The sequence below is a fragment of the Rhinopithecus bieti genome, unplaced genomic scaffold (assembly GCF_001698545.2).
Source record: "Rhinopithecus bieti isolate Rb0 unplaced genomic scaffold, ASM169854v2 scaffold_39006, whole genome shotgun sequence".
NCBI classification, from domain to species: Eukaryota; Metazoa; Chordata; class Mammalia; order Primates; family Cercopithecidae; genus Rhinopithecus; species Rhinopithecus bieti.
This window is the reverse complement of record NW_016816568.1, coordinates 881823-892639: the sequence shown is the minus strand read 5'-3', so window position 1 is coordinate 892639 and position 10817 is coordinate 881823. Positions and strand designations below refer to the sequence as shown.

The following is a 10817-nucleotide window of genomic DNA, read 5'->3' as shown; positions in this document are numbered from 1 at the left end:
AAATACAAAAATGAGCCAGGCATAGTGGCACGCACTTGTAATCCCAGCTACTCAGGAGGCTGAGGCAAGAGAACCGCTTGAACCTGGGAGGTGGAGCTTACAGTGAGCCAAGCTCACACCACTGTACTCCAACCTGGGTGACAGAACAAGACTGTCACAAAAAATAACAAAAATAAAGTGATATTTAAAAGGCTTGTTCAGTGACATGCAATCCTTGTAATTATAAGGCCATTCTTTTGGGGATAATTACTAGATCTATGTAAAATTTCTTTGGCTTCTATTTTACGAACTCATCTGATCATCCCTGCAGTTACCTAGCATTAACACTACTTGTGGTCATTTCAGGTTAATGTGCCTTTCCCAAGTGATACTTCGTAGGATAAAATAAAGTAATTGGGCAGACACATTAAATAGATTTTACAAGTCCTGAAATATATGCATCTTTTGCAAACATCCTTGAATTCACCTGTTTCTTTTTTGACAGATATTTCTTCTGGGGAAAAAAAACAAACAAACATGAACTTAGATCGTAAGTTCTTCTACACAGCCTCCACTCTAAGCAAACTTAGAGATTCCCTGTCTCTTAAACTGATCCTTCTTGTACTCTTTTGTCAAGTCTCTTTTATTTACCTGCTTATTCTTGCCCTGGAATGTTCTTCCCCTAAGCGTTTTGCTTATTCAAATCCTACTCTTCTTCAGAGCCTGGTTCAAAACTCCAATTTTTGCTATCAGATGAATGTCATTTCTCCTTCCTGAGTTCCTACAGCACCTATAATCTACATATCAAAGAGTTTTTATTTATTGTCCTTCATCATTTTTTTTTAAATGACTTATTATTACATCAGAAATTTTCAAGAAGGGTGTAACATATTAGAATCACAAGGATGGAGGCAGGAAATGTACTGAAATAACCTCAGAATTTATCTAATCCAAATCTGTGCCCTTACCTCATTCTTGAATGTACTCTAAAATATCCCCTTCGTAGATTGTCTATGCATCTTTTACTAGCAGAAAACAAATTCCCAATGCAATCCATTCCACCTTTAGATGGTCACTAACTGCTATAATATTCCTTTTCATGAAAAGTTGAAACCTAACTATATGTAAAAGCTACTAAGTTCAGTCTTCTAGAGCAGTGCTGTCCAACAGAAATAAAATGTGAGCCATAAGCAATTTTCTAATGAGGCTACCAGAGCATTTTAAAAGTTAAAAGAAACAGGTAAAATTAATTTCAATAAATATATTTTATTTAACCCAATATATTCAAAATATTATTTCAACATGAGATATTTTCATTCTTTATTATAGTTTTTAAATTTATTACTGATTCATCATAATTAATCATATTTAATGTGGTATACATTTCACACTTACAGCACACCTGAATCCTGAATAGCTACAAAGTGCTCAACAGCCACATGCAGCAAATGGGGCTAGCACAGCAGAAAGTCTAGCTATGGAGTCTGTCAGAGCTAACTCACTTTTACATCTGATGGCTCTATAAATATTTGAAAACAGATGTCGAACCTAGGTTAATCATTCCTAATTACTTTAAGCACTCTCCATAAAACATGCTTTCAACTCCCTTAAAGACTGGGGCTGGGACTACAAAGTTGGGTTGGTTATTACATTTAAACAGTAAGTATAGTTCATTTAAACAAAATTAAATAGTGTAACAACAATTTTCCAAGTTTTTGCCGATTGTGGCCTTATTGCAAATTTCATGTAATATTTATTCCAACGTTTTAAGATATTTTAAATAAACAGAAAAGTTGTACTAGTACAATGGACACCTATATGCTGTATGCTGGACCTTTTAAAAGTATGTTGCAGACCATGTGACAGTGCTCCTAAACTATTTCACCACGTATATCTCAGGAAAAAAGGATGGTTTCTTATATGACCACATTATCATTACCATACCCAATAAATTTAATACGAAGACAACAGTATTTACTGTATGATCCATATTCAAAATTCTCTAATTATTATTTTGTTATATTACAACAAAATTTATTATTAAAATATGTAAGAAATTTCAAGTTTACAGTTAAGAGCTAGTTTGACTTCCGGTTCTGCTCTTTCTTTAGTCCCCCATATATTCTCACGACCTTTCATTCAGGTCTTTCCATGGAAGTTACTTACAAACTCTCCAAGGGCAAAAAAAAAAAAATGAAACAATGAAACACAAAATCATCTACCGTATATACCAAACTCACTATTCTCTTCATATTAAATTCACATTTAATCTATATTTCATATATATACTTTAAAATAATATTTACACTAACAATGAGAATCTGTCAGACCATAAGGATTATTTTCATAATTCTCCAGAATTTTTGAACAGTTCTTATCTTTTAGCATAAAAACATGACACAACTGAAGTTTGACAGATTTTATTCAAAATAAAAAATATTAATTAAAATAATCATGTTAAAAAGTTTTTAACATGAGTAATCCCTCAAATATCCAAGAATCAAGTCCCCAAATATGCTATAACGTATACTAACAATGTTTTGCCTATGTAGATAAGGCAAATTTTTTAACCACAACATCCTATATAAAAGAACAGGGATATGTTAATTAATCATTATAAATGATGTGTTAGTGAAAAGTATGTCCTTCCAGAACAGAGATTTTTTAAAATTGTAAATTAGAATATATTAGGATGCAGTATAAGATATATTAGAATGTTAGGCTGGTAAATGATTTTAATAGAATACCAAATTGCCTTCATCCTTTTATGATATAAATCCTTTCTTGAATCACTGAATTGAGGAACTTAATCTGCCATTAATTCTTTCTACCTGATTTTTTTAAACAGTAGTATCATCCTTTAATATGTCAGCAATTAATTATGTCTCTAAGTGGTATTTTCTTAAAACAAATTCCCATTACCCAGTCTTTATTCACACATCAGAGATATTCTTAGGATTCAATTTTCATCTCTACTTACTTCTTAGAGAATCTCTGGATTTATACTACAAATTCTTAGCTGGGCTTATAAACTATGTCTTACTATCTCCATCTCTCCTTGCCTTGGATCATTTACACTATCTTGGCTCTTTCATAATGACTCAAATTCACTAGCTTCCCTTCAGTTGCAGCATCACAGGAATTTCACTGTTGCAACAAATATACATATCATAGACAAATAATTTTAGTAAAATTTATACTTCATTTCTCTGACTTCTACACTTCAAATAATTCATAAAATCATAATTTTTGAAAATAATAAAGAGACAATGAAGAAAGACATCCTTCAATTGTTAGAGATATCTGAAAAACACTAGTAACCGTGTTATTTATGTTCTTAATGCTGCTTAAATCTTCAAAATACTCCTTTCTGGGCAACACTCCTCTCTAACTTCAACTTATCATTGATGCACGTACTGTTTATAGATGTGTGCTTTCTGTAAGCAAATATAACAATAAAAAACAGTTCAGTAGTTCCCAAATTATGAATTTCTTAAAAATTTCAAACATATTTTATGGAAAGTTTGCATCTTCACTATAAAAGTTTGTGTGAAAAGTGGCTGTTAGGCTCCGCCACAGAAGTTTGTTTTAACTGTAATGTGGCTGGGGTGTTAAAATTCAGAGCACACATTTTTTTCTAGCCCTGCCACATCCAAGGTGGCCAGAGATTATAATAATCCTGTCTTTCAAGACACCTATGGAGAAGGAAAAAAATATTTTTTCCAGGTACAAAAGGCACTAACTAGGTGACCAAAGGAAGGGTCCTCCACAGCACAGAGGAGATAACAGTACTTAGCACTTAGGAATTATGGCACACCCTACATAGTCTAAAATGGTAGTTCACCTGTATTTGGATTCTTTGAACACTGAGGCAAGAGAGTTGTAAGTTTTTTAAACTTTAAAAATGTAAAAATAGCTAGTCACACTTCCTAAAAGACAGTGAAGGATAGAACATAAACTATAATAACCAAATTTGATTTCTTCTGGTAGTAATTTGCCTATTCTATATCCTTTATAATCATCATCTTCAAAGTTTTTTTTTTTCTTATTTTTATTGAGACGGAGTCTCACCCTGCAACCCAGGCCGGAGTACAGTGGCGAAATATCGGCTCACTGCAACCTCCATTCCCTGGTCCCCTGTTTCTCCTGCCTCAGCTTCCCGAGTAGCTGGGATTACAGGCATGCACCACCATGCCCGGCTAATTTTTGTATTTTTAGTAGAGACAGGGTCTCACCATGTTGACTAGGCTGGTCTTGAACTCCTGACCTCAAGAGATCCACCCGCCTCGGCCTCCCAAAGTGCTCGAATTACAGGCATGAGCCACTGCACCTGGCCTCTTCAAAGTTTCCTGATAACTTCAAATTAGCTGTTCAATAAGATGGCATAAAATAATACCCTTAGATATCAGCTATTTCTATTACATTAAAAATTAAGGCCAAGTAAATACAAATCAATTATTGCCTTATCTTTTTAAAAAAAAATTTTGCTTTTAAAATTACATTTTCTCAAAGAGTTAGGAGAATGGAAAGGCAGAAAGATTAAGTGGGAAATAAGAAGGGTCTATAACTGGTAGAGAATATAAAACACAGAAAAGCTGGTGCCCTTAAAGAAACATTAAAATGACATCATTTCCTATACTTTCTGAACTTAAATTCCAATACTTACTGTACTTGCTCCAGAAATATGATAAATCAAAATCACAAGTTGCATCCAGCCTTTCCATTCATCTGTTTGTTCTCTATTTAATACTTTGGTCTGTGTAAAGGAACCAAAATCTGTTTTAAAATTTATCATGAAGAAATTATTTAACAGTATATAATTAAGTATGTTAAAAGTCTTCTTACAGGACATAAAGCTAATGCTTCTGTCAAAAGAACCTTGATGGTGGTGAGAAACAGTTAAACACTGTCATTATATTTCTTGCTAAAAGATAGTGTAAAACTATTTTAAATATAATATGAATCTGAAAAATATAAACTAAAGAGATTTTGAATATTTAAGTTGATCCCCTTGGTTTTGTATTAAATGACAATGTATTAAAATTAAATGTACTAAAATTAAACTATGACAGATGTATTTATAAATCTAAAAATGGCATTCTATAATTTTCTTTAGAATTTCAGAGTTAAAAGGATCTTACACTTCCCCTACACTTCACTGACAGGAAAAAAAGTTCTATCATTACAGTTTACTTTCCCCAATATATTCTCACTGAAGATGAATAACTAATTAATAATCCTCACAGGAGAGGTATGTTTTACAATAGAATTCAGTAATTCAAATAAATCATGCCTTGTAAAGAAGTTACACAAATATTTTGAGCAATGACAGCAATTCTAAAACAGGAAAATCAGAATACTGTGAGTAGTGGTGGCCACATCATTAAGTTCTAATTGGTACGTATATATGTCTGACTGATAAATATATAAATATAAAATGTTTGTGTGCATAGGCATTTGTTAATATAATCATATTCTTTTACTTTATAAAAGATAATAGTATCTCATGCTTGAAGACCATTATAAAATCAGAAGTACTTCAACTTTCTCCATCAACAAGCAGGCAAAATAACACTAAGTCATGAAATCTTTTTCACAGGTCATATTTCCCAACTTTTCAACATTTTCACGTGACTCTGACCTTTCTCCAAACTGTTCCGAAAAAGCAATAGTTAAGAGTCCACTAAGTGAAGTGTAACTACAATATTCCTTCATCTTCATCCATATACCTGTTTGTATATTCTGTCACGATAAATGATACTAGTTCTTTAACAGAGTTTGTAATGATAAAAAGAGTAACATGAGTTAAAAAGAAAATGACTCTTACCTCTTTAGTATTTTCATTGTAAAATACTCCCAAAACCAAAATGTAGATAATTGGAATAAAGAAAGATGAATGTGTATAAAATTTGTTTTCCTTCATGAACAGATTTGCACGGTCACACATGTAGAAATACACCATAATCAGGCCAAGTTTGCAGAAAGACTGTAAAAGTATTTCTAATGAAGACACAGGGGTATTGATAATATTTTTCTTTTCCTCTCCACTTTCCAAATCAGTACATGGCTTATTCTTCCGATGAGCATTACGATGAATTATGTAAAAAATTAAATATCCGATAATAGATAAAGTGAAAAAACAAGCAGCTAGCTTCTGTATGAGAGTAAGAGGAGGCCGAGGTTGACAACAGGACCCATCCACAGGCTTCAAAATCTTATTGCAGTACACGTTCATAAGAATCATTGCATTCTGTGAACAAATCAAGTTATTTGGTTATTATCTTGTCAGTGATGTATTTCACATTAAATTTTCTCCAGTGAATACTACTGAGTTTTTAGCACTGAAACCAGAATGCTTTTGTATCTTTTGCTACCATTTCCCAAGTCACGCAAATAATGGTATTCCTTCCATCTGTAACAGCTAGTTCAGGGTGTTTCAAACTTCTGGGGCTATGAACCAAAATACAAAATTCATTTTATAATGTGACCCAGGACATTTATAGGAAACAATACCTATCCTTACTACTTGGAATGCACTCCAAGATTGTTCTATTCTTTTTTTTTCCAATACCAATTTCATCGTTGTTAATGGGTTGTGACCTTTAGTTAAAAAAATGCTGACAGACATCAAGGACCAAAGAATTTTAATTAGAAGACTTTCAAAACAGAAGATACCAGGACACTTAAGATAAAGTCTACTGTTTAAATGTGGGAAAAAAAAAAGGGCATAAAATAACTGCCACTAAAAAATTATTAATTTTTAGCTAGCAATATTTGTAATAGGTCTTTCATTTGGATTATAGTTTACAGGCCATTTAAGATTCTACAGTTTTAAGATACCTAATGTTAAATAAAATTTAGAACCTTCAACATGGTTTAATTATAATAAAATTATTCTGGGAAAGTTGTCAAGAGTCTGTCCAGTTGAAGGTTGAGTCAAACTCTAGTTTTATAAAAACTTCATAGTTTAGACATCTGTGGAACTCTAGATGATTATGTTATTTAAGCTTAAACATTCAAAATAATCAAGATTTGAGGAAATCTCATCCTTTTAGCCCTAAGACCACAGGTGGTTTTATGCCTGGCACTCTTGCAGATACTAGCCTGCAAATTCCACTGCAAGGTTCTTAACCAGCTTTTAGGGGGTTCATCAAGCCCTTTTATGTATATGGAGAACCATATGTATATGCAAACATACACATTATTCTGCAGGAGAAGAACAAAACCACTGTCTTGTATCAGATACTCAAAGGGCTCATGCAACTCTCACAAAGGTTAAGAACCACTGCTTAATGAAAAAAAACTACATAATTTGTTCCACTGTTTGTTAAAATTTATAGTTATGTAGTTCTCTTTCATACTTAACCTAAATCCCCTTCCATAGGTCAACTTGGATTTGTTCAGTATATACTCTGTATCTTGAATAATGCTTAGGATAGAAGAGTTATAAGAATTCTTTTTTTCTTTTCTTGAGACAGAGTCTCTCTCTGTCACCCAGGCTGGAGTGCAGTGGTGGGATCCTGACTCACTGCAACCTCTGCCTTCTCGGTTCAAGCAATTCTCCTGCCTCAGCCTCCCGAGTAGCTGGGACTACAAGCATATGCCACCACGCCCAGCTAATTTTTGTATTTTTAGTAGAGATGGGTTTTCCCCAAGTTAGTCAGGCTAGTCTCAAACTCCTGACCTCAAGTGATCCACCTGCCTCAGCCTCCCAAAGTGCTGGGATTACAGGCATGAGCCACCACGCCTGGCCAGAAGCGCTATAGGGAAATAATAAAATTATTTTAAGCATTAAAAAGTGTAGTCTTCATTGAAGCTTAATCTTATAAGCTTAAGGTTTAAGGTAAGGAGAACACAGAAGCAGTAGTTTTTAAATGTGAGTGTGCTGAGAACATACATGCTTCTGAGGAGAGACAATGTATATTAACAGTGATTAGCACTCAATAAATTAAGTTTAATTTCCCTTCTTCCTTCTTTCTCTCTTAGAACGTACCAAAACTTCTGTCAGCTAGATGACAGAAAACAAAAGTATTTCTAGATGTATCTATACAGAATAACTACAAGTCACTAGGATTGCAATAAAATAAATTATTTATAACCATGTTATAATGACTTATGGCTTAAAGCAATTGATATTATAGTCTCCTTCTACTGATACATATAAAAATTTCTTACAGTTTCTCTGCTTGATTCAGGAAGATGTAAGCCATCCAAAGATTCCATGATGGTTTCTTGAGCAATTAATTTGGAAACACTGAACATTTTAACATTTGATTTAGAATTTCTGGTGCTACTATTCAAAATACTGACTGCAGCTTCATTGTAAGCATCTATCTTCTCATTAGTGATCATCTTCCTATTTTCACTTAATAGATCTTCATAAACAGGATCTGCATGTGAGACACATTTTTAAAAACACATTTTAAAAATCCCTATTGGTAAAATCGTGATCATGCACGTTAGCTGTTCCACATTTCATATGTTGTTTTTAGAAGTATAGATGATACCAGGTACCTAATAATTCATTTTTACATAAAGCTTCCCAAAGTTTGCAACAGATTTCCCATTTTATATTCAAGTTTTGAGTCAAGCAATATCCCTCTCAAATTTAAAGAACTGTTGTCCCATCTCTATGTACACAGATTTGGGGAAATATTTTATGCTCTAGCATGTCTTAAGAGTTTTACATTTTGGATGCTGGGATATAATGGGTAACAAGAAATCTAAAATTAGTTATAGAAGATTGCTTAAATAAAAATAGCTGCCCATCTTTTTTTTCTCTTGTCACTGCTTAATTTTGTAAACTTTGTTCATACCATTAGGAGGTTCATACCATTATTGAGGCTCAAGGTCTGCCTATTCTCTTATCACTTACTATAAATAACTTAAATTTAATTTTTCCTCATTTTAATATGAGAAAGGTTAACAATGAGTCTGTGAATAAAATAGGAATTATGGAACAGATCATCACTACCATTTTTCTTACTCCTTTCATTTTGACATTCAACTTGGAAATAATAAGAATTCCTGACAAAAAGCATGAATTGCTAAAATATCCATGATATTTCATATTGTGCTAGGCATTAAATAACATTCAATAAATTCCTAAAATGAGTTATCCTAATGTCTACTAAGAATTTCATTACCAAGCATAAACTAGATTGTGTAAATTTAAACATATTCTGTCAATTCAAAAGTGTATTTTATTTAATTATTTTTATTTTTTCAGAAACCCTTTGCTTGCTAAAAAAGTATATTTACTTCTAATGACTTTAATATTATGAAGCAGGGTGAAGTATATTTACTTCTAATGACTTTAATGTTACGAAGCACGGCAAAACCCCGTCTCTACCAAACATACAAAAAATTAGCTGGGTGTGGTGGTGCACACCTGTAGTCCCAGCTACTCGGGAGGCTGAGGCGGGAGGATCGCTTGAGCCTGGGAGGCGGAGGTTGCAGTGAGCCAAGATCGTGCCACTGCACTCCAACCTGGGAAAGAGAGCGAGACCCTGTCTCAAAAAAAAAAAAAAAAAAAAAATTAGTTGAAATAGATATATTTTGGTGGGGTCTTTGGTTCGGGCGGTGTGGGTACGGTAATATGATTCTGCGCCTGTGCGTCGGGTTCCCAATCACAATAAATATGTTTTGTAAGAAAAAAAGTCAGAGAGACCACATCTCATTTGCCTTTAGGACTTATCTTTTTGTTATACATTCTATAGCTATTCTGCTAAGGTTCCTTGGAGGATATTTCTTATTTTTCACCTACATTTATTAATTTGTTCCTTACATTTGAAAAAGGAGAGCAAATAACTCAAGTGTACTCTAATCTTGCAAATCTTGTTTCAAAATTAACTCACATAAAGCAGTAATTCTGCTTCTTGAAAAGAAGATAATAAAACCCATGCTTCAAAATATACACAAAATGACGTTTTTTCATTACTCATTCCTTACCTTGTAAGACCCAATAAACATCACTAGTCTTTGCCAATTTTTCTAAAAGTGGTGCTATGGAGGTAATGTTCATTTTATACTGAGAAAGTGCTTCACTGCTACCATTGTGAATCTTGATGGACCACTAAAAAGAAGTATATATTATCCATTAATGTAGCATTTATCATAAACAATTAAAGTATATAATTTACCTATTGTAACAAGTGTTATTATTTTAGCTATTTCTCATTTTATTTAATATTATAATAAAATTCAGTCAAATTATTTCATGAAATACATGAAGGCAATTAGAAAAGCTGTTATAAAACTATACTTTCAATGCATAACATTCAAGAAGAATACAATTTTAGATATAAAAAATGCTGATATGTAACAGTAAGTTTCCTAAGTTCATTCCAATCTTATTAAAATTCAACAATCTAATCATAATAGAAGAATTAAAAATTTAGGTACAATCAAGAATTCTGAATACAAATTAACTTTTTCTTAGCATGGTCTTAAATGTGAAACAAAATCATTAAGAATACAGATAATAACTTACTGTGGCAGCTCCTGCTACAATCACATGTGGTTTTGCAATGGAATCCTAAAGGAAGAAAAATCTTTATCATAGTATTATATCCAGTTCAGGGAATTAATACAAATAACATCATTTAATTTTTTTTCCTTAAAATGTAAGTTTTCCTTCTAAATTCATTCTAAGTTTTAGAATTCCTTGTTATTATTATCACTTATTATTGTTATAACAAGACAGATATCCAATGCCTAAAATCTTGTAATGCTACATATACATACAGGATGACAGAAATTTGGATGGTTAATTCTTTGATGTTCTTAAGAAAAAGCACCATTGAAATCTAACACGACCTAATACTATTCTGAACTCT

At 32.6% G+C, this 10817-nt stretch overlaps 1 protein-coding gene across 1 annotated transcript in view; it reads right to left on the bottom strand.

The window, feature by feature from the left end:
• Nucleotides 1-10817, bottom strand: part of CASD1 (CAS1 domain sialic acid O acetyltransferase 1) — a 52398-nt gene that overhangs the window by 15016 nt on the left and 26565 nt on the right. Inside the window, exons 7-11 of the mRNA XM_017854968.1 lie at nucleotides 10472-10516; nucleotides 9931-10054; nucleotides 8155-8369; nucleotides 5807-6229; nucleotides 4646-4735 (exon numbers count right to left, since the gene is read on the bottom strand). Coding sequence (XP_017710457.1) covers nucleotides 4646-4735; nucleotides 5807-6229; nucleotides 8155-8369; nucleotides 9931-10054; nucleotides 10472-10516 — 897 coding nt within the window. The remainder of the gene's footprint in view (nucleotides 1-4645; nucleotides 4736-5806; nucleotides 6230-8154; nucleotides 8370-9930; nucleotides 10055-10471; nucleotides 10517-10817) is intronic.